This window comes from Macrobrachium nipponense, chromosome 7 (assembly GCF_015104395.2).
Source record: "Macrobrachium nipponense isolate FS-2020 chromosome 7, ASM1510439v2, whole genome shotgun sequence".
NCBI lineage: Eukaryota > Metazoa > Arthropoda > Malacostraca > Decapoda > Palaemonidae > Macrobrachium > Macrobrachium nipponense.
Genome location: NC_061109.1, coordinates 87,587,050 through 87,612,728, shown reverse-complemented (window position 1 = coordinate 87,612,728; position 25,679 = coordinate 87,587,050). Strand labels below are relative to the sequence as shown.

Below are 25,679 nucleotides of genomic sequence, written 5' to 3'. Positions count from 1 at the left end.
ACTTTCCATTACGTTGAGAATTCGCGTCCGGAGTTGATTAAATGGCAATTGAAGTTTGGGATCGAAAACCGGAAAATAGGAAATAATAAGTTTGTGGATTTTCCATTTTTTGCGGCGGCTTTGATGACTTATACATGAGGCCTTGTCTGGTGTCTTTGAACCCAAAGTTAAGATAAAAACAATTGATTTCTTCTTGTTTTACTCGTTTCTTCTTCTTATTCCTCATTAAAGCTTGCTCTCTGGTCAGGGTCGCTGTTCTTTATAACTAACATGAAATTGGAGCTGATGTTTTTTTGAATCCAAAGTTAATTCGTGAGAAGACAACAGCTGATTCTCCTCCTCCTCCTCCTCCTCCTTCTTCTTCTTCTTCTTCTTCCAAGCTTGCTCCTCCTCCCCTTCCTTCTTCTTTTCTTCTTCTAAGCTTAATTCTTAGTCAGGGTCGCTGTTTTATGTAGCCTTGTCCAGCTGTTTTTATCTTGAATTGCTCATTTCATGATTGGTTTGGGCAGAAGTTTTAGTGGGCATATAAGCCCCTTCCTGACCCGAACCCTCCTCATCCGTCAGGGCTTGGGACCGGCCTGAGTTGTGGGGTGGCATGCCCACCCTGTCATCTCCCCCCCCCGCCCCTTCCCCTCCCTTTTCAATGATATTTTAACCACATTTGCGATTATCTTAACTGGATTATTTCTCGTTAATTGGAAAGAATGAATATTTATTGCTTATTTCCTACAATATATAACTTTCTTTAATGAGACGAATGAACCCTGGAAATTTTCCACTGCGACTTTTTCAATTTTAGCTTTCTCTTTCACCTTACACTTTCACCTCTCCCTTTTACTTTTTGCTTTCAACTTTCTCTTATACCTTTTTTCTTTTGCCTTTTACTTGTACCTTATTTGTTTTTACTTTTTCCTTTTGCATTCTGTTTTCACCAGTCACTTTCATCTGTACTTTTACCTTTCACTTCACCTTTTTTTCTTTTTACTTTTACCTTTCACTTTCACCCTTTTCCTCTTACTTTTACCTTTCACTTTCACCTTTTTCCTCTTACTTTTACCTTTCACTTTCACCTTTTTCCTCTTACTTTTACCTTTCACTTTCACCTTTTTCCTCTTACTTTTACCTTTCACTTCACCTTTTTTCTTTTTAAATTTACCTTTCACTTTCACCTTTTTTTTCTTTTTATTTATACCTTTCAGTTTCATCTTTTCCCTCTTACTGTTACCTTTCTTTTTCACCTCTTTATTTTACATTTTATTTTCACCTTTTTTTTTAGTAACTTTAACTTTCACGCATTTCTTTTACCTTTTACTTTCACCTCTCCCTTTCACATTTTACCTTTCACTTTCACCTGTTTTCACCTTAACCTTTCACCTTCTAGTTTCACCTTGTACTTTCGACTTTCACCTTTCTCTTCATTTTTCTCTTACACTTTCTGTTTCACCTTGTCCTTTCACCTCTCACTCTTACCTTTCTCTTTCACCTTCCAACTTTCCTTTCACATTTCCCTTTAACCATTCACTTTCACCTTTCTACTTTTACCTTCCACTTTCACCTTCCAACTTTCCTTTCACATTATCCTTTTCCATTCACTTTCACCTTTCTCCTTTCACCTTCCACTTTCACCTTTCACTTTCACCCTCTACCTCCGTGGGATCAGGGCTGGATTTTGGGGGAACCAATCCGCTACTCTCATAGACTTGTCCGGAGATCATCAGTTTGCGCCACTGTGGGGGAATCTTCATATATCTTTCACGTCATATTTTTAGTTTTTTTTTCTTTATCTCGCCTATATGGTTTTGGAGAAAATTACTTCCGGTTTTTTTTTATTAGATTAAGGTGGGATGGGTTAGGTTTCTGTAGATAGTTTTTTTTATGTCATTTATCTACTTTATTTGATTTTATTTTTATTTTCATTTGTTTAAATATTGATCTTTTTTATTTTAGTTATATTCAAGTATTTATTTATTGATTAATTAATTAATGGTTACTTGAATATATATATATATATATATATATATATATATATATATATATATATATATATATATTATCTACGTATATATATATATATATATACGTATATATATATATATATATATATATATATATATATATATATATATATATATATATGTTTGTGTGTGTGTGAGTGTGGTTTTTAACAGTTGCCGATTTATAATCACGTTTGGATAGATACTAGAGATACTAGCGAAGAGAGAGAGAGAGAGAGACGAAGAGAGAGAAGAGAGAGAGAGAGAGAGAGAGAGAGAGAAGGAGGAGATAAATACTCAAGTGACGTGTTTATTTTGAAGAGATGTAATCTTCGCTAAGCCGCCACTGACACTTTCATCCAGAATGATAGCTAGCTTCGCCTCGGTTACCAAAAACAAATTTTTTTTTTCTTTTCATTTTTTTCTGCTCCTCTGGAATATTTAAATCGTGACCGGGGCAAACGTACCTTTCACCATCGTTATTTATTCATATCCTTTGCAAAAGTTTGCAAGAGAGGCTTTTGGCAATTTGCATTCCCTGAGGCTTAAGCGAAAGTTCCCGTCCCGTCCGACGAGGAGGAAGGTTTTCGAAATTCATAAAAAGAAAGTTTGTTGGCTTTTCTTTATGGAAATTGCCTGTACTTATTCATTAGGAGAGAGGAGAGAGAGAGAGAGAGAGAGAGAGAGAGAGAATTTACGAATACAGCTCTCAATTCAGTGAATCTATTCATGTTTCATTTTTTGTGAATCTATTCATGTTTCATTTTGATCCTCTTGCATTGAGGGTAAAGAAGAGAGAGAGAGAGAGAGAGAGAGAGAGAGAGAGAGAGAGAGAGAGAGAGAGAGAGAATGTACGAATCCTCTATACTACAAACAGCTCTCAATTCAGTGAGGCTATTCAAGTTTCATTTTGACCTAACTTGTAGTCAGGGTAAAGGAGAGAGAGAGAGAGAGAGAGAAACAGCTCTCAATTCAGTTAATCTATTCATGTTTCATTTGACCCGCTTGCAGTCACGATAAAGAAGAAGAAGAAGAAGAAGAAGAAAGAAGAAGAAGAAGAAAAAGAGAGAGAGAGAGAGAGAGAGAGAGAGAGATTAACTATTCCATCAGCTGAAATCAAACGTACCCATCTGTCAGAATTAATGTAAATAATACTTATAAAGTTTATTTTCCCCGTTTTATAGTTTTTGTCACGCATTTCAAAAATAACAATATATTAATTTTCATGGAGCCTTTCTGTCAAAGTTCAAAGTCAAATACTGTACACTGGATAGTGTGGTTTGTTTGTATCTTTGCCCTTTGTTAGTGAAAGTTGTCAGTGCTTTGGTACAAAGCAATTCTTACATATGAGCTCATTTCGTTTGCAGTGGTCCCTGTGGGCTTGTTTCAAATGAATAGTGCTCATCCTCTGAATAATAATAATAATAATAATAATAATAATAATAATAATAATAATAATAATAATAATAATAATAATAATAATATACGACGCATACTCATACTTCTATATCAACATCAGTTATATCTTTCTGGGTCAACCTCCGTCGTCCCATAAAAATTAAAGTTATGGGGGTGTATGGGGCAGATTCTTCCGAAACCAATCACCTGGGTCGTTCTGAGACGCTGGAATGGGCGCCTTGGTCATTGGCAATGAAGTCCTTATAGTTACTGCCTTTTTATTTCAGTGACTCTTGGTTCCTGTTACGAGGCGAATGTGGAGTCTGTTGCCTTTTGATGTGGTACTCTTAAAGAAATCTTATTATTGTTCCATACGAATAGGGCTCGTGGCTTCATATTCTGAATGATAATAATAATAATAATAATAATAATAATAATAATAATAATAATAATAATATAATAATAATAATAATAATAATAATAAAAATAATAATAACAATAATAATAATAATAATAATAATAATCTTACTATAACGGGCGTAATGTCTATCCGTCCATCTGTCATTCAGTCACGGCCAAATGGCTGGTCTGATGGGCATGAAACTTGACAGGGTTATAGTGGGGACCCCTAAGCTGGTTTATAATTGGGTTACATCCTACCTCCTCCTCCCCCCATCCCCACTCCAAAGGGGGTGGCGATGAGGAGGGATTCCCTGAAACGGAGCTGGTTCTGCCCGTGAAACGAGGCTAGTTACGCCCGTAGATTTAGTTACTTTACGAATTTTCATACATAATTTCTGTATACATATGTTTGCTAGTAATAATAATGATAATGATATATTTTAGTTTTCTATCACAGTTATCTATTCGACCGGGTGATTTTTATAGTGTAGGATTCCGGGTTGCATCTTGCTTCCTTAGGAGTCCTAAGGAGGCAGGATGCAACCTGGAACCCCACACTATAAAAACCACCCAGTCGAATAGGATGACTAGGATAGACAAAGAAAAAAATACTGAATATAACCTGTTTACTTGCAAGTATTTACATATTATTTTACTCAACACTCGACTACTTTCAGGTCCTATCTGTGGCACTTTCTCAAGAGATGTGTAGGTTGGCTTTGATTATACGATGCACGGAAAATGCAATTATGGAGAAGCATTTTCTATACCTATTTATTTTGGCGACAATTCCAGCCCCGCAAATTCTCGAGAAACTTTGAAACGAAGCGCGTGTCCCACGCCCATATTTCAAGAGGAAGTGATTTGCCTCTTTGGGGTCCAAGCTTGGCATTTCCATGGGCGCCTGTCACAATGGCGAGCACGCACGGGTGTATTATAATGTATATAATACCCCAATCGTTCTTTGCTGTTTTTGAGAGAACTTTAAAACCCGTGTGGTTGCGTTCTTGTGGACCATTTGTGTCGTGGTGGTTGGGAGAGGTAATGCGGGCGGGGGTCAATGGGGTAGGGGTAGGTAGAGATTAGAATTAGGGCCCCTGAGAAGTGCATCTCGAAAGCACTTGACCTTGCCGATGACCTGCGTTTTCGTGACGCCCTATAGTATTAGATTGATCACATCTCACGGACATGTTTAGTGCGGTGTTTCTTTTAAGAGTAATGTCTCTCTCTCTCTCTCTCTCTCTCTCTCTCTCTCTCTCTCTCTCTCTGTCCTTTACTTTGACTGCAGTCGGGTCAAAATGAAACATGAATATATTAACTGAATCGTGAGCTGCATGTTGCTTACAGAATTTTTTTTTCTCTCTCTCTCATTTAAACACAAATAAGTTTTCAAAGGCAAAATCAGTCAGTTATTCTAAATTATATCCGGTGATCGTCAGCCGGCGCAGTTTATCACCTCTCTATAATTTGCATTTGGGGTCACCACCTCCTTCCGCCGATCTCTGCTTTTTTCAAGCTAAACACGAAACGCAGCCCGAAAACAAAGGAAGGTCGGGAGGCGAATACCATTCACGGCTGAAATATAATGGCCGCGTCGAAGGCGAAGGTCACGGGATGTCCCGCTGACGTACGTGAAACTACGACCATCAAGGTGAAAGAGGATTGAGCGTCATTGTCGCGCGCTTCTGACTGAGGTGCGGTACTGCTGGAGGAGAGTGAACGAAACCTGTGTTAGGACGCAGCCAGTATCAGTTCGAAGCCTGTATTAGGACGCAGCTTGTATCAGGATAGCAGCCAGTATTAGCACGACGACCGACGCGCCATGGAGGTCAAGAGACCGATCGTCTGCGCCCTCTTCTTCGGCTTCGCCTTCCTGATCACGATGATCGTCCTGATCACGTACTTCTCGACGAAGCGCTCCTCGACGTCGTCGGCCCTACGCTCGCCTGTGAATGATTCGTCCAGGACGACGCTGCCGTACTACCCGTACAGGCCTAGGCCTACGACGCCCAGGGACTACGAGCAATTCACGCCCTCCTCCAGGAGACCGACGCAGACCACTGAGGAGTCTCCCGCGAGGAACGACCCCATCAGGTACCTATCTGCGGAGGAGCGGCAGAGGTTCCTCTCGAAGTACCAGGACGACCCGCTCTACAAGGACGTGACGGAGATGCTGCACCGGCAGGAGCGTCGCTCCTCCGTCTGCCTGCACAGGGGCATGCTCAGGATCGTCGAGGAGCTCGTCCCCGCCACCGACCTGTTTTACGAGGCGCTCGTTCCGAGCCAGAGAGTTTGTCTGCCGACGTGCAACATGTCCGACGGACTTCACGGGAAGCCGTGCGAGACGGTGAAGACGGAGCCGACGGAAGTGGCCGTGTACTTGTACGGGAATCCTAACTCGGTCCATCCGAAAACGGTGCCTTTATCGTTCGAGGGGGACAATCTAGTCGTGGGGTATATTGTGGAAGTGGACGCGGAGACTGTGTGTAGGTGCGTAGAATAACAGACGAAAGTCTGCTACAAGTGTTTAGTTTCTAAGCTACTTCCCACTTCATTTATGCAGTGACGTATAGGCCTATATTATTATTTAAATGTTATAATTATCTTCTTTTGTTGATTTTGTGTAAATGCTGATCGATTCTGACGTGCAGAAATTCACTGGTGTAATTGTGCCTCTGATCAGACTTATAGGGAAATGTTAGATGTGTCTTCGCAACTGAATTATTATGGCAATAAAATCTCTCAAAAGGTAATGTTGGTTTCAATCTGACATACAGACATTTCACTTTAGTGTTTAGTGTAAGTTAAGTAAAAGAAGAAGAATTTTTTTAAGTAGTGACAGGGACTATGTCCAATTCTTATACAATCACATATATATATATATATATATGTGTGTGCGTGTGTGTGTGTGTGTGTGTGTGTGTGTGTGTGGTTCAGTCGGCAGCGCCCCTGCCTCTCGATAGAAAGACCGGGATTCGATCACAAGTTAAGTCAAAAGATGGTGTCTGTTACACACGTGAATGGTTATTGATTACTTCTATATATGTGTGTATTTGTTTGTATTTATATATACATGATTTTATTTTTATTTTATTTCATTGTCTTTATTTATTTTCCACACGTGGTTGTGTATGATTACTTATATATATATATATATATATATATATATATATATATATATATATATATATATATATATATATATATATATATATATATATATATACATATATATATATATCTATATATATATATACATATATATATAATATATATATATATATAGATATATATATATATATATATATATATGTATATATAGCCATATATATATATATATATATAATATATATCTATATAGATATATATATATACTGTGTGTGTGTGTGTGTGTGTGTGTGTTTATATGCATGTTTTTATTTTTTTATAATAATAAAACTAAAAATTTGGGCGCCAATAATAAAAAGAAAGGAAAGATTATACAAAGATTATTAGGTAGTGCTTACCCAATCGAGTCAGATATACGTGTAAGAAAAATATTATATATATATCTATATATGTATATATATATATATATATATATATATATATATATATACATATATACGAGAACCTTCCACGGACGCACAGGATAGCTTCACTTTAAATGAAAATATTTATAAAATTTCTATATTGTTGAGAAATTTTATTAAAATGATTGTTTTTCTGGCGAGAATTAAAAAAATAAAATTTGAAAAATAAAAGAAAAAGAAACAATTCGAAACATGGAAATTTGGAAATGTGTATGTTTTTCAGGTAACCCCCCTCCCCCCCCCCCCACCCCCTCTCTCTCTCTCTCTCTCTCTCTCTCTTAATGACGTGGTTCCTTCAGCTGCACCTGCGAGAGCCCTGTTTCTGGGAATACCTGTTCCCCTTTTTTTTTTTTTTTTTTTTTTTGCTCGAAAGTGCTTGAAATGTGATTATGTCTTTAAACGCGTGTGTGTGTGTGTCTGTCTGTTATTGTTCGACTTAAAAGAATAAATAAAAAACGACGTCACGATATTATAACCCTTATGAGGAGGTTTATAAAGGTCATCATTGTTACGTATTGAAAACAAACAATAATATTACGATAATCGTGACCCGTACTAAATGATGTATTGATACAACACCGATAACAATGAGTGGTGACGTAGTATCATGAAACCTCCCCCCTCCCCCACGTTATGGCAAACCGGATAGGTGCCAAAAAGGGGGGGGTTTAGGGGGGAGGGGAAATTAGCCCTTGAATAATAATACGGAAACAGGATGTTTATTAGGCATTTCCGTCCGCAATACGATGCTTTTGTTGTGATTTTAAACTCTCTCTCTCTCTCTCTCTCTCTCTCTCTCTCTCTCTCTCTCTCTAAATGTATATAGTAAATATGAATACAAAAGGAAAATTTTTTCCCTATTTCCTTTTTACCATAGAGGTCATTAAAATATCAATGACCTTGAGTATCCCTGACCACTCAGTGCGACGCCAGGAATCCTTCCTGCTATGAATCATTATGTACTGTTGGCAATGCAGACTTCGTCATAAATTATAAAGGTCCTTCCGGTACTGTCTCTATTGTTATTCCATATGGTTAGGTTTCATCTTCTGCATAATAATAATAATAATAATAATAATAATAATAATAATAATAATAATAATAATAATAATAATAATAATAATAATAATAATAATAATAATGGAAAAAGAACTTGGCAAAATAATCTTTAGTGAAATTGACCAATTTAAAAGACATAAGAGATTTAAAATCGTTCGCTCTCTCTCTCTCGTCCAAGAAATTAACCAATTTTAAAGACGAGGGTAATTTAAAATCGTTCTTTGATCTCTCTCTCTCTCTCTCTCTCTCTCTCTCTCTCTCTCTCTCTCACTCCTCCTCTCTCTCATCTCTCTCTCTTCGTCGTTCCAAAAAACCAAAATTAACAAATTGAAAGACGAAAGAAATTTAAAATCGCTCTCTCTCTCTCTCTCTCTCTCTCTTATCCAAGAAATTATGCAATTTTAAAGACAAAGTAATTTGAAATCGTTCTTCTCTCTCTCTCTCTCTCTCTCTCTCTCTCTCTCTCTCTCTCTCTCTCTCTCTCTCTCTCTCTCTCTCTCTCTCTCGTTCAAAAATGAAGAAATTTTAAAGACGAAAGATATTTAAAATCGTTCTCTCTCTCTCTCTCTCTCTCTCTCTCTCTCTCTCTCTCTCTCTCTCTCTCTCTCTGTTAAAGACGAAGGCAATTTGAAATCTCTCTCTCTCTCTCTCTCTCTCTCTCTCTCTCTCTATTTGCGTGCAAAACTTTAATGGGTCGCATTCTTTTCCTGGCGGCGCAATTTTCCAACTTCTCAAAGACACGCATGAGGTTTGCATTTGATGCTTGCAAAAGATATCATCGAAGTTTGCTTGCTTTCAAGTCCAAGCAGGAGGTTGTCGCATGCTGTTTTGGAAGTTTTTTTTTTTCTAAGGCATAAAGTTATACTCTATTGGCATGTATGGGGTTTCGAGAGAAAGCCTCTCTCTCTCTCTCTCTCTCTCTCTCTCTCTCTCTCTCTCTCTCTCTCTCTCTCTATTATTCATTTTTTACACTTGTCATAGTGGTTCCCTTTTTTTATTATAAACTTGAAACAACAGAGTTGAAATTATTGTAAATCATTCTCTATTGGTCATCTTTCCAACTATGAACGATTGCCGCTTGTGCAAGACTGCTAAAGTTTGTTGCAAGTTTCAGTGACACACTGGTATTTTACAAGGCAGCTTTTATTCTCTTTATTTTTTGCAATACAGTGCAATTTAGGCCGAAGGTCATGTACTGGGACCTACGAGGGGATTCAATGCTGGAATAGAATTAAAAAATAATTGAGGCTAGAGGGCTGCAATTTGGTAAGTTTTATGATCGGAGGTTGGACGACTAACATACCAAATTGCAGCCCTCTAGCCTAAGAAAGTTTTAGGATCTGAGGACGGACAGAAAAAAGGTCAGACGGACAGACTGACAAAGCCGGCACGATAGTTTCTTTTACAGAAAGCTATAACGTTATGGCAAGTATGAACTCGCAGTAGGTTATGATAATGAATACGCGCTGAGCGTAAGATTGATAATTTAACTTGGGTCATTAATTCAACTTTTTCTTCCTCCCGCCCGTAATGCAATACATATTTTACCGAGGCATAACACCGCCCTTGATGAATCCCTCGGCTGTAGGTAATTGCTCAAGTTTCTCGTTGCAATTGATTGTTGCAGAAATGAAATTGCCTTTTTAACTTTGAAGTTTTATTAGGGACTGAGTTAAGCATAGTCGTCGTAACTGATAAAGTATATTTTATATAATAATTTGCACATTAATAAAACATATGATTTGGACTTGAAATATCGTTGCAATTGATTGTGACAGAAATTAAATTGTAGGCATTACTTAAGGTTCTTTGTAGCGCCCTTTCAGCCCCTTTCATTCCTTTTACAGTGTCTCCGTTCATAGTCTCGATCCTTCCATCTTTCCACCCTCTGCTAACAGTTGTTGCATTATCCTTTTCAGAGCTGAATGACCTCATGGGTCGCAGAGCTTGGCCTTTGGTTGAATTTTACATTCGAACTCCATTTAATGGATGCATTAGACTTAAGAAACCAGAGGGACTATGGTGTACGTGGATTTGAGTGGCAGGCCAGTGGATATGGAATCGTTCCCAATAAAGTTTTTTCTTTTGGAGAGGGGAATCCTCGTATGGAATTACTAAAATTGCATAAGTTTTTGCAATTAAAAATAAATAATAGATGGGAGTTGAGAGGTGTCTATCTTTTGATGCAGTAAATAGCAAGAGAAGGATACTAGAACCGTATTTTATTCGAAAATATTTGACAATTTCAAGTCTTATATCAATCTGACTTTTATTATAAATATCAATTGTGTTGCTGACGTTAACTATAAAGGGTAGAATAACCAACAATATGACAAAAAAAAAAGTCATTTTCAAATTCACTGGACGTTCTGTCAAACTATGTCATGTCGTAAGCATATCTTAGTTATTCACAATAAAATACCTGTATTTCGACACTTTCCCGACTTTTCCCACACTTAACCATTGTATTATAGATTGATATGTTATGGCTAAGTTTTCACCCATCCACATTCACAAGAATTTGAATAAAACAGAGGTCAAAACAGACAAAAAGAACAAGGAAATGCATAGGCTGAGTACCTGCCCTTTTAGCGTAGTCCCCCTTGAATTATAGTAGTTTTCTTTAAATAGTAAATTATTCCGTTTTCTCTAAAGACGGATATTATCATGATCAGGTTTAACCTGTGAGTTCACTAGAGCTGTATAGACTGCTATATAGCTATATATATAGTAGCATAGCTGTTCAGAGGACCCCTTGGAAGAGGAGGGTGGTTATAAGGAAAACTGATGGCACAAATTCAATTCCTTAGGATGCTGGAAATTTAAGAATAACTCGGCAGTTACTCTGTTGCTAAATCTTAATTGACAGGATTCATGGGATTGAACCACAATGTTTTTGGTATAATTTTTGCAACGAAACAAACAAATTATCTCCGTAGGGGATTAGTGCGCGTTCAGCTTGGCCCCGCCCCCTTGTTTTACAAGACCTAATAAGCTCATGAGGTCTGCAAATTGGTATGTTGATCATCCACCCTCCAACCATCAAACACACCGAATTGCAACCTCAAGCTTCAGTAGTTTTTATTTTACTTGTAAAAGAAGAGAGAGAGAGAGAGAGAGAGAGTTTCTTTTCTAAGGAACCAGGCTGTAGACTGACGAATGCAGTATATTAACCAACTTTTATTACTTCTTATCCATATCAGTCCTATTTTATAAATTACAAAGATCAAATTTACGGATTACAAAGAAATGGTTTTTGTGGGGGAGGGAAAATCTCTGCTTCAGCTTCTTTTCTTTTTTTGTATTATCATGAGTATAAATAAAGGTATAAGCCACGAAGGATAGTGAAACACTGGAGCAGCTCAAAGAGCTTTCAACTCAACGTCCTTTACTTAGCAGACTGACGTTGTGTCGAAAGATCTTGCAACTACTCCAGTGTTTCACTTTCCTTCGGTGGCTTATACCTTTATTTATGCATTTATCACGTTCCAAACTTTCGTGATTCAGTTATCTTGATTATATATTGCGGCGGATGTTAGGGTGGAACTGAATCCTGTAGTTCCGCCACTTCTGATCATCCAAAAACTCAAGAGAAGACAATGGAGTTCCCTCCAGATGAGACCTCGTCAACTTCCAGTCCGGAAACGTGTGACTCCAGTGGTAGAATGGGTCGATGGACTCATAAGAGGTTGGTTACTCTGAAGGACTACTCACCCGAGAGAGAAATGGACTTGGAAAGCATCGAGTCAAGCCAAGAAGACGTAGAGGACGGCCTCGAGGAACGAGAGCGGAAGATGGAAGTTCTGAGACCAGTCAAGCAAAAGAAAAATGTTCCTCCAACTTCTCTTGGTCATTCGCCTCACCGCCAGCTTTCTGCTTCTTTTCCTTCTGATTCCCTTCCTCCTCCTCCTCCTCCTCCTCCTCCTCCTCCTCCTCCTCCTCCTCCTACCTCCTCCTCCTCCTCCTCCCCCTCCTCCTCCTCCTCCTCTCCTCTTCCCAGAAGAAAACGGGTTACATGGAGCAGGAGCTAGATTTGGGAAGAACAAACGATCAGAGGAAAACAATGATGAACTTGGAGAGGACATCAAGGGTAGATGGCAGCTGAGAATCATCGTCAGAAGAATCTGCAACATCAGATGCAGTCCTGCCTTGTTTCCAAATCATTACGTTGTGATTAGTGATGGCAAGCAGGAGATAGGCAGAACTTTGATGTATTGCAACATCCTGAGCAACACGAGAGTCTTCAACCATCGCTTCGTCATCGACTATGAGGGACAGGTCCCCATCCTCTCTTTGGAGCTGAAGAATGAGAAAAAATTTGGCAAAGATGCGGTGTTGGGCCAATTTTTCATCGATGTGTCACGCCTTCCGGTACCAGGGAAGTCTCCCCGCGATGTGACTGTCTACAGGGCCTTGTATGAAGATGATCCCAAAACGATCAACTTATACAAAATTAGGAAACGTTTCGCATATTTCCCCAGGACTGTTTCTGGATACTTCCCCATCATCGAGAAGCAGTTAGGGTGTCCTTGTCCTGTGGTCATGGCAGATGCTTTCCTGACCATCCAACTCCTGACGGACGAAGAAGCTGTCCATAACCCCGTTCTGGAGGGTCCCCCTATCGCAGGACACCCACAGAATAAGATGCCTTCGTTGAAGGTCCCCGTGGACCTAAAAGTGAATCCCATGAGGTACCTATTTCAAGAGTTCAAGGAGAATGCAAGGACTGAAGTCACTAACAAGATGGCTCATAAAGGCTTGTGGATAGGGTTGGCTATCTTCGCCAGCTATGTGGGCCAGAAGGCGATGTACAGACTGATGACAACGAAGGATCTTCCGAAGAAAGCCACCATATTTGCAGTCTTGACTGCCCTGTTTCTCCCCGCTCAGTACATCTTCAGGCAGTGGTTCCTCATCAAAGTGAATCAGCGCTCTTGAGGGCTTCACTGGATCCTGGTTTGGGGTTAACAGGAAGGAGATGGGGGTTTTGTACTTAACATTCCATATATTTTGCTTTCGTTTAACTTACAGTAATATTGGGATTTAGCTCTTACAAGTTTTTCATTTACTTGTATATTGACTGCTAGGAATTGTATATTTTGTAAATAAATGTCATGCAGTAGATGTGTGTGTTTACATTCCCAAGCTTCCTTTTTTTTACAGAGGCAGTTAAGCTTTACGGTAAGGAATGAACATTTACACTTGAGTGCTTGTAATATCATACAAATTTCTAAATTAATAAACAAAATACTTAAATCTCAAAACACACTTTTATTAAAATATGCACTAAAAAAACAAAAAAAAAAAGGACTTTTAGTCACCAGGATTTTCTTACAATTAACCATCTTTACAAAAATAAAAGGAAGCAGCTCTCTTCACACCTAAACTCTGTCTTGACATGTTCCAGCTGCTACCTTCCGTAACCAGTCTCCACCCCCTCCCCTCCTTTAACCTCCCCCCCCCCCACCCCCCCCCCCCCCCCGCCCCCAACCTACCCACCTCCTTACCTTCCTCCCTGATGCTTAAGGCTGGGTCCACACTATAGAAAACATAGTTTGGAAACAAAGTTTGAATGAAAAACATTAAGTGTTTCTTTCTGTACACACGCACACACACACAGATATATATAATATATTAGAAAATATATATAATATATATAAAATAATTATATATTATATATCATATATAATATATATATATATATATATATAATTTCTTTCGTGGCAAAAACCTTTATTACACACACACACACACACACACACACACACAACACACACAACATAAATATTATATATTATTATATTATATATAATATTTCCTGCGCGGCCAAAAACCTTATACACCACACACACACACACACACACACACACACACACATATATATATTATATATATTATATATATATATATATATATATAATATATATATAAATATAACATATATATAATATATATAATAATATAAATATATAATATATATTATATATATATAATATATTTACACATTATATATATATGTATATATAACATTATATATATACATATATATATATATATATATATCATATATATATGTGTGTATATATATATATATATGTGCGTGTGTGTGTGTGTGTGTGTGTGTGTGTGTGTGTGTGTATATATAAAGGTTTTTGCCACGAAGGAAAAATGAAAAGCGAGATAGCCAAGCACTTTCGGTCTAGTGCGACCTTTACTCAGACACAACTGATCGTACAGAGGAAAAACATAGTCAAAGTAGGCTTAATATCCAAACTGACATTACAAGATTAACAATAAGGTCGATTTGACTCTACAGAAACGAGGAAACGCCTGAGGGCAGGATAAGCAAATTTTTAGGCAGCCACACCTTGGAGGATCACGCATGTGTTCAACAGATGATTCATCCAGAAAAACACTACATTTTGAAAAAAGAAGTAGGCATATACAACTTATTACCATGAAATTTACAAACATGTTCCCAAAAAAATTATTAATGAAAAGACGAAAAAAATTATATAAATATATTGAGCAAGAGAGAGAGAGAGAGAGAGAGGAGAGAGAGAGAGAGAGAGACGAGTGAGAGAGAGAGAGAGAAAGAGAGAAATAATAACTATAACATGTGGGACTAATTAATTAGTAGTTCATTTATTTTAAGGTCCTTCATAAACATTTTACAAATATACGGGTCCAAATGGTACAATCTCAGACTAAGATTTAGGTTGTTTTTATTAGTGATTTGTATAATTGCTGATTCCAGTAAATTTCTTGAAACATAATCATTAGATCTAGCAATTACAGAGGTATTGCCCCAATTAATAGAATGAGATTTTTCACTCAGATGGATAAACAGTGCATTTGAAGTCTGGGCTGTTCTAACTGAATACATATGCTGCTTAATACGTACACATAAATTTTTACTTGACTGTCCAACGTAAAAAGATGGCAATCCTTACAAGGAATTTTGTAAATGATGTTGTTATTTGTTCACGAACTCATTCTTAATTAGCATATCTTTCAAATGGTATTGTAAGAGAACACTACATTAACATTAAAACGATTTAAATATTGATTTTATGGTTTCTAATCCACGAAAGTAAGCCAAGCTAAGTACATTTTTAGGCATTTCTTTTTCATTACTAGCAACACTATAAAACTTTTTGTGAGCTTTTTGAAAACATAAAATCAATATTTAAATCGTTTAATGTTAATGTAGTGTTCTCTTATAACAATACCATTAAAGATATGCTAATTAAGAATGGAACAATTTCTTCTAGGAAAAAAATCACATTAATTTATAGTTGCCGCTAATAAAATCACAGGGGGGAAAAATGTCTAAATTTTGGCAATTTCCTTCTCATTACTTCGAGTGCAATATTGTTGGTTCTGAGATTCTTCAGTAACAAAAATAATCTTTTTTTTATTTTTTTTTCCTCAAGAGAAATGTTCATCCGTTTCTCTTTTACCTGCTAGTGGCATCCTTCATACTCCACGCAATTATAAAAACAAAATTGTTACTTGTTCGTTTATTACCTGTACTACACATTTTTTTTAAACATTACGAACGCACACACCCTGCTAATACCTCCTATTAGTTAAATCAGCTTACTACTACATATATTTTTGTTATGAGTGCCAGAGGATTTACATCCGGTTTATTAGATATATTTTGTATAGGCCAGAGAATTTACATCCTTTTTATATATATATATATATATATATATATATATATATAGATATAATATATATATATATACATATATATATATATTTTTGTACATGTATATATATATAATATACTATATATATATATATTATATATATATATATATATATATATATATATATATATATATATAATATATATATATACGTAAAATCTGAGTCATTTAATATTTTTATTCGTATGAAGTCATACTTTGTAAATATATATAGTATATATATATATATATATATATATACTATATAGTATATATATAAAATATGATATATATATATATATATATATATATATATATATATATATATATTATATGAATCATGGCGCATTTAATTTTAACGCTTTATTCGCAGAATTTTATACATTTTTTTACATAATTTCCATTCCTACAAAATTCCGTTGTAGTCTCAAAAAAAAAAAAGCTCATTAGACAGATTAGAGTTTGAGTTTTTTTCCCAGTAGAGATAATTAGAAAATGAAAATCTGGAAATCTAGGCCAAGAGAAAACGGGATTCACCCAAGGACGCTAAAACAAGCCAAGGAATTTCTAGTTACTTACCACTTCTCTCATTTTTAGTCCATGGTTTTTTCCAAAGTAGAAATGCAGAGGTTCATTGGAAGAGATATCCTTTATTATTGCTTGGTTACTTATGTTGGAATAACTTGAAAAATGTGTTTCGTCTGGTGTAATTTTCTACTTCAATTGGATAGTGAGTGATTTGTTCCTACAAATGCTGGTAAGTTGCTGAGATTATAAATAAAATTTGTAAAGGTTGATGAAACGGTCATTGTGATTTGAAAGGTTCTTAATTATCGGGAATTGTGTTCAGGTGTAATGAAGAATTTATTGCCCCACGCCCTCCCCTACACAATGGTATCCTTTGTAGTGTGTGGTCAAGAAGGCTACTTGAACTGCCCTCTAGATATTCCGTGACGCACGTGTTGAAGGGATACTGTATTTTTATTTGCTTAAAAGGTAATTCTAAGCCCGCATTCCGCGGTACAGTAGACTATGGCAGTTGACGTTTTTCTATGTTATTTACCTGCTGAACAAGAATTTAAAGTAATATTTATTCGGGCGACTGTAATTAAACCGTTAATTACCCTGGGTAGATCTACGGTACCTATCCGCGGCGGCCCAGACTATGGCAGTTGCTGTTTTTCTATGCAGTTTTACCTACTGAACAAGAATTTGAAGTAATATTTATTCGGACGACTCTAATTTACCTTTGAACTCTATCCTACGGTAAAGGGGTGGGGGTGGGGGGTACCGGAAGAGGAAGGCAGAGGTACGAGTTGGTAAAGCCACGCTGGGATATGGTGGTAAATAATTCCCAATAAATATCAGACATCAAAAGCACTAAACCTTTGGAACACTAAAACACACTATAACAAAGTACATAAAGATTAGGAACCTTACCTTAAAGGGGTGGAGGATAGAGTTCAGCAACCGCTTTCACGAAGGCATGGATCCTCGTCTTGGGGTCGTGGAAGTGGATTTTAAAGTGCGCCACTGCCGTGATCATGACAGTATATTACCAACCTTTCATACTGCCCGCGTAATGGGCTGAAATATCCTTATAACTAACAAAACGGTTAACACATGTACGGGGCAGTGTAGAGTTAGTAATGAGGCCTGTAGGAGGTGGAGGTGGAGGTGGAGGTGCCTGGGAGTGCTTCCGCCATCTGGCTGGTTGATAAGTGAAGTGACACTGGCAAGTTTGTCAGGAGGAAGGAGGGGGGGATGGCTGGAGAACACGAAACAGAGTAGGGAGGATATATAGGGGGGGGGGGGGTGATGCTGGGGGGGGGGGGGGTTAAATATTCACGTTTGTGGGAAAAAAAACACTAACACTGTATTGTAATAGGTGGACAATATAGGAAATGAGGAAGGCCTGTTTGGGGGTGATCGAACTTGACAAATGTTGAGTGAAATCGTACAAGCATAGCTTCTTTTGTTTATGAAACCAAAGTTATCGCGCTATTATTAATAAAGTAAAAAATATTGCAATGAAACCTTACAGTAGGGAAACACATTTTACATAAGAGCTAATAATATACATACATGAAAATATATATTATATCTATACACGGTTTTTTACATCTGGTACTTAAGTATAAATTATCAAGTAAAAGTGTAAGGCCATTTTAATGAGTAATGAATAGAATATTATCAAGTTTCAAGGATCAGAGTGGCCAGTTCAGGGGGTGATTGAACATAACCAGTGGGCTCCCCCCATCCCCATAGCCCCCCTTATAGGAAGGCAATCTTAGAAGAGTAACATATAGGTTAGGATAGTAACCAAACCAACCTAACCCTAGTAGAATGTGTTACCTGACCGGGGTGGTTCAGCCCCCCGTAACCCCCCTTAAAGGAAGGTAATCTTAGAAGTGTAACATATAGGTTAGAATCGTAACCTAACCAACCTAACCTAACCTAACCTAGTAGAACATTGCTTGGCTGGGGGGGCTCGGGCCCCCGTACCCCCTCTTAAAGGAAGGTAATCTTAGGCTAAGGCCCCACCGAATCCGTCGCGTGCGTCCAACACGGCTATCCATCTACAAGCGTCTCCGTCTTCTGCGAGTGTGGCCCAACCATACAAACGAGTGACTGTTATAAGACGGACAATTCAAACTTCACCAGTACTTGCCGTTATGAAGGGAGGATCGCGAGGTTTTTCCTCTGACTCGGTGCTGTACACCAAATTAGAGGCGTTGAACAGTAGGAAAATCTGGACTTATGACATAACTTTAGATGAGGAAAGAGTGAATATGCAAAACTCTTTCATAAGTTACGATAGCGTCCAAGACAAGTTTTTTTAAAATATTGTCGGATGCCGCGGAAAACCTTTGACTTAATTCACAAGGGCATTATATCTCGAATATCAAAATTTGATAACAATTACAGAAGATCCGTATCAATGTAAGAAACTTGTAGTAACTCTGAGGGAAGGATTACTGATTTCGAAATTAAAGTTGCACTTTATTTTATTTAATACAAAAATTAAGATACGTAGAGTTGTGTGTGAACTGAACACTTTGATACAGGAACTTCTGAAACAAAGATATTTACATAAATGTATCCATTAGAATATAATAAAAAAAAAATACTTTAGTCCTTTATCATAACCACAAATCATCACATTTGATTATAATTCAAAGTTGGGCTGGTGGTTCAAATGCAGGTGGTTGTAGGTCTACCACAATTTCTTCCTTCATGCTGACCCCAGCTCGGAGACGCACGTCCACGTGCGGCTAAAAACAAAATGTTTTGTTCCTTGTGCGTCTAGTCCAGTAACTCACCTGACGCCACGCACGCTCATGCGCCGTGTGGGGCCACTCGTGTTTGAACTATGACAGTTGATAGAAACGCACAAAACGCGTAGCCGTGTTGGACGCACGCTACGCGCCGCGCCGGATTTGGTGGGGCCTTTGCCTTAGAAGTGTAATATATAGGTTAGGATCGTAACCTAACCTAACCTGACCTTGTAGAACATGTTGCCTGACCGGGGGACGTACCCCCCCTTAAAGGAAGGTAATCTTAGAAGTGTAACATATAGGTTAGGATCGTAGCCTAACCAACCTAACCTAGCCTAGTAGAACATGTTGCCTGACCGGGGTAATCTTTTTTAGTGTAACATAGAGGTTAGGATCGTAACCTAACCATCCTAATCTAATAGAATAAGAATTTGTATGGGTCAGACAGGCAAGTAAAGGTGAATATAGAAAAAAGGAGAAAAAATGCATGTGTGAATTGGAATGTCTGTAAAATGAAAAAAAAATGTAATACCAATTTCACGATGTAATACCAACACAATCAAAAAAATGTAATACCATCAGTTTCACGTCATTGACAGAAAGGTCTCGAAACGTCCTAAAATCGCCTTCTAGTCCCACCCCTCGGGAGGACTTAAAGTGGCCTGCCCTCAATTGTAAAACGTAATATTGTAAGATATATAAGGCAAACATTAGGAAGTGAGAAAAAGTCAGTGCACATATTAAACAATACTATGATTATAATAATATACAATTATAGAATATAAAATAAATATAATAATTAATAAGATATATAACTAATATATAATACAATAATTATAATTTATAAAATTAAAAATTAACAAAAATAAAATAACCAAAATATAATAAAATATATAATTATATAGCAAAATATATAAAATATATGATATATTATATCAATATAAAAGAGAAAAATAAAATAACAAAATATGAAATATAATAAAATATATAAAATATATAACAAATTATATATGATAAAATGTAATATATATATATAATAACAAAATAGTAATATGTATATATAAAAATATAAAATGACAAATATACAATATACAATATGAAATCTGAAATCTAAATAAAAATCTACAATAATAGTAGTAATATAGTAGATATAAGTATATATATACAATATATAAAAATAAATATAGTAATAATGGATATGATATATAAGATTTTATGAATATAATAATTATAATAATATAATAATAATAATAATATAATAATAATAATATAATATATATAATATAATAATTATTAATATTAATAATAATATTTCATAATATAATCATATAGTAATAATAAAGTATATAATTAAGAATTAAATATAATAATATATAATTATAATATATAAATTTCAAGAAAGAATCATGGGAGTTCGTTGAATAAAAGGTAAATAATTGTTTAGAAGTTTACTTTAAATCTGGCCAATTTTTTGTGTTAAGTCTTTGGGGATTTATACACAAATTGAAATGATTGTGGAATTGATGTTTTAAGTAGTCAGATTAACATTACAATATGTTCCAGAGTTCAACTTATTTGCAAGCAGGTATTAGGACACAGCAACTATAGATAGATGCATTATTGAGATGTTAAAAGACCTCACTTGTTTGGATAATTATGACAACTGCATTGGTGTTATGGCTGATTACAATAGTTTCTCACTGTGTTCATGCCCCGGCTGCTTATTTCCCAAGTCTGGAAGAGTTTAGGGATGGGGACAATTAGGACCAATCAAGCGCGTGGAGCTGATCCATGGCGTCACAAGCCACGCCTTTTGGCTCTCTCCTCAGTCCTATATCCATTACTGCCACCAGTCACAATGCCGAAGAAATACTCAATTTCACAGCTTACGGCTTGTATGACATATACATTTTAGTCCGATATTATCTAAACATAATGCAATACTAATTTAACAATAAATTCTTCAAATGAGATACACCGTGAAATATATTATGCGTTATTGGCTTCTCCCTCTTGTGAATATTTTCACATCGCGAATTTCTAAATTATATACTTGGAAACGCATGTTTAAAGCCATTTATAAAGGCTTGCGATAACTCCCGGGATGAATCAAACAATATACAAGATGGAAAAAAAGATGGTATCTGACCTGTTTGTAGGGGAAAATAGAGAGAGAGTAGGCTTACACTACGGATTTCTATTGACATATGCTATTTCGTAGTAATGCACAATACTGTGCATTGTATAAAAGCAATATACTGGTCATAACTAGGCCATGAACAGGAATCAGGCTGATATAGTCCCTACTATTTACAAGAACACAGTTTCAGCTTCATTCATTAAATTATTTCAAGGGCTAATGTGCCCTTAAGGAAACCTACGGTATTGTTGTTTTGGTGATCTAAGTTAGCCTAATGTAACCAAATATAGTTACGTGACAAACTCATCCTGTCAGTAGCTAATCTGCATACGGTTGTTTTTCAAGGTGCACTTGATAAGCTGTAGTAAGTAAAAAATTGCTTTTTTGAGGTGGATTAGTTTTCATAACACCATCCAGATGTCCTTACCTGATTGGTCCTTGTCATTCATTGTGTACAAATATATAGTTTTTATTGAAAATTTTTTGCTTTTGATTTTTTACTTTTCATACATTGTGTACAAACAAAGTGACAATAAAATTCAGTATTGAATATTTTTAGCAAGGTCTTTCGGGATTTTTGCTTAAAATCCGTTGTGTACAAAGAAAACACTGATTATTTAATTAATATTCTTAGTAAACCTTTCGTACTTGTCATTCATTGTGTGCAAAGAATCAAAATGAGTATTTAATTAGTATGTAATACTTTTAGCAATTATAGGAGTTCAGAATACTACCTATTTACGGAGTTACAGTAGACTAGAGCAGAATTGAACTAGAGCAGAATTGATGCATAAATTTATTAGAACTGCGATATGCTTTAAAGTAAATATGAATTACTTTTTTTTTCCAACTCTCTCAACAGAAAATTTTATGCAAATATTAAACACGTATCAATTAAAGCTAGGGAAAACGGTAGTATATGAGTATAAGACTATTTTCATCCAAGCTCACACTCAATGGCCAACATAATATTTTTTTACTTAGATTTTTGAGCGCCTCAGTGGCGTGGTTGGTATGGTGTTTGCGCACCACCTCGGTGGTCGTAGGTTCGATTCTCGGCCATTCCAGTGAGGAGTGAGAGATGTGTGTTTCTGGTGATAGAAGTTCACTCTCGACGTGGTTCGGAAGTCACGTAAAGCAGTTGGTCCCGTTGCTTAATAACCACTGGTTCCATGCAACGTAAAAACACCATACAAACAAACATAGATTTTTGGCATTATGCCAAGCACTGGGCGACTAAGGCCATTCAGCGCTGAAACGGATATTGACAGTAAAAGGGTTGAAAGGTGTTACAGGAGGAAAACCTCAAAGCAGTTGACCTATGAAGCAATATTTGGGAGAGGGTGGACAATAAGATGGAAGAAAGAGTATGAACTGAGGTAACAGTAAAATAAATGAAAGTAGTTGCAGCGAGGCGCCGAAGGGACGCTGCAAAGAACCTTAAGTAATGCCTAAATTGCACCAAATGAGGTGTAAATTATATACTTGAACATGTGTGTAATTATATACTTGAATATATGTAAATTATATACTTGAACATGTGTGGCACTATCCCCCTACGGGGTACGTAAATTTATTAAAACTATACTCCACATTTCTTTTAAGCATAAGGCAGTTATTATTTTAGTTATGTACATAATACCTTTTTATAGCCTGAAACAACAGGCAGTAGCGCTTGAAAAACATTCCTTGCTCCATGCTTTTAAAACGGTCACTTTCAAAGTCCAAGATTCTTGATGGGAGTCGAAGTGCTGCGAGTTCTTAGCCTCCTGTCTGTAGTCTGTAGTGCTAAATTACAGGTCCTATACCATCATTTTTACCATACCATCAATTTTACCATCTTGTATATTTTTTATTCATCCCATGAGTTATCGCAACTCTTTCTAAATGGCTTTAAACACACTTGTTCAAGTACATAATTTAGCCACAGCCACTTGCCATGAAAAAATTATTTATGCAGTAAATATCGACTTTGTGAGCAGGAATTAAGGACTAAGTACTATTACCAAGAGGGAGAAGCCAATAACGCATAGTATATTTCACGGTGGTTCTCATTTGAATATATTTTGTTGAATTGGTGTTGCATTATGTTTCGATATATATGACTAAAATGTATAGGTCATACAATCCATAAATTGTGAAACGGGGAAGTTTTTCTTCGGCAATGTGACTGGCAGTAATGGCTATGAGACAGAGTGTAGCTCAAAGGCGTGACTTGTGACGTCAAGGATCGGCTCCACGCGCTTTGATTGGTCCTAATTTTCCCCATCCCTAAACTCTTCCAGACTTGGGAAATATGCTGCCCGGCAAGATAAGCTTGGTATAAGATCTTTGGATGAATTTACCAAATTTTAAAATAACCTTTTCCAGTATTTTCTGTTTTCTCTTAAATTGCTTTCCCCTTAAACGTTGGATAAAACTATTCTCTCTTCAAATCTACAGTGCAGAAAATTATTTAGCAAATTCATGTTGTCAGATCATATCCTTGAAGTTGACACTTCGTCAGTTATGAAGTTAAATTGGACCGGATGTTACTGTGTAAATGGAATTATTTAATGAAAACTTATATCTATCTTTGCCAGTAGATAAGTAAGAACTTAAGATTATTTTTTCATGCAAAAATTCTCTTATTTTCTCATGCAAAAAGTAACCTTCATAAAGATTGCTTATTAAATTTTTATAAACTCGGAAAGTTGTACAGATCCGCATTTTTGCACTGCTTACCTTTATCATTAATCTGGCTGGTCCTGAAAAACATTGTTTTATGGACAACGTTTTTTTGAGGAACTTGAGCAGAGTTCAGATTTATCCATAGCCACAGCCCTTTAACTTTGCATTTTAAATTTGGTTAGATTAGTTAAATAAAAAGTCTGTTTATTATTCATATTCAGTAAATACCCTTCTGGTTTATTCGAATGTGAAAATCTTGACTGAGCTTTGTGGAGTCATAAGCTTCGTAATAACTATAAAAACAGTTGTATTTTTATCATTCTTCTTCAAGGGCTTTCGATGAATAATTGGTATGTCTGGTTCCTGCGCAGATTTTTAGTTAGCCAGTGAAGTTTGCTGTTCTTGTATTTGACACAAGATGAAATTAAATGCCAACAATAGCTGTTCATCTTTGACCTGTTTATTTGAAATTACCAATTGACACGATGTAAAATTGCTGTATTTAAGAGTTTTATGCAGTCAGCTTTTCAGAACCTTCTTAGGAACAATAGTAAAGACTAAAAATTTATGCTATATTTCTTATGCTACACCTGATCTTAAGGTCCGTCCACACGGTCAAGCTTTGCTCGACGAACTTTGTTCTATGTGACGTCAGAAGCGGAGAAAATGCGGCAAACTTCTGAATTTTCCTGCTGTTTCTCCGCTTCTGACGTCACATCGGACAAAGTTCGTCGACCAAAGCTCGACCGTGTGGACGGGGCCTTAGGAAATATGCTAATATACCTTAACTGTTTTATGCAAGGTTACAGACATTGTTTTTATCTATTCACTATTAAGCTGAACTCTGGACCGTCAAGGAAATTATAATAAAATCATATTTTCCAGAATCATAGTTTCATGTTTATTGAAAATGCAATCTAGGAATAGTTTTCAATTTACTCGAGTCGGGTAGAGAATGGGTCATGTTTTCAAAATAGGTCTTCATTGAACCACAGATGATCTCCATTACACCTTTCACTGTTTTTCCTGACATCTGCTCGACTTTAAACTTCTGCTGTCCTGCTAAGTGTGTTTTAACGTAACTGACAAAGAAATTAAACTATTGAATTACCAGTAACGTCTCTTGACGTAAACCCACCTTGAAATACAAAGTATAGGTGGAAAAAGTTATAAAATGCCGGCCTTTTGTCTTGACCTTGAAATTGAAGTTAAATAAGGATTTGAATCCAAAGATAAACTCGTAAAATTCATTAGCGTTTAATCCTAAGATAATAAGACAAAAGTTCATTTGTGTTCGGTTTTTTTTTGGTCGAGTAAATATGCCTAACTGTAAATCTCAATGTCCTTGTATAAATTTTATAGTTTTAAAGCATTTCTAATTGTGATTAAGTAATGATATACGGTGATGATAAACTGAACTTTTTTTCTCTCTCAAATCCTGACAAAGTAATGGCGACACAGGATGATAG

General features: G+C 36.3%; 1 protein-coding gene across 1 annotated transcript; it reads left to right on the top strand.

Moving 5' to 3' along the window:
- The first annotated feature begins 12,024 nt into the window (after positions 1–12,024).
- LOC135217641 (uncharacterized) lies at positions 12,025–12,456 on the top strand. Its single transcript, XM_064253608.1, has one exon. It carries the CDS (start codon positions 12,025–12,027, stop codon positions 12,454–12,456), a length of 432 nt encoding a protein of 143 aa, XP_064109678.1.
- The last annotated feature ends 13,223 nt before the right edge of the window (positions 12,457–25,679 follow it).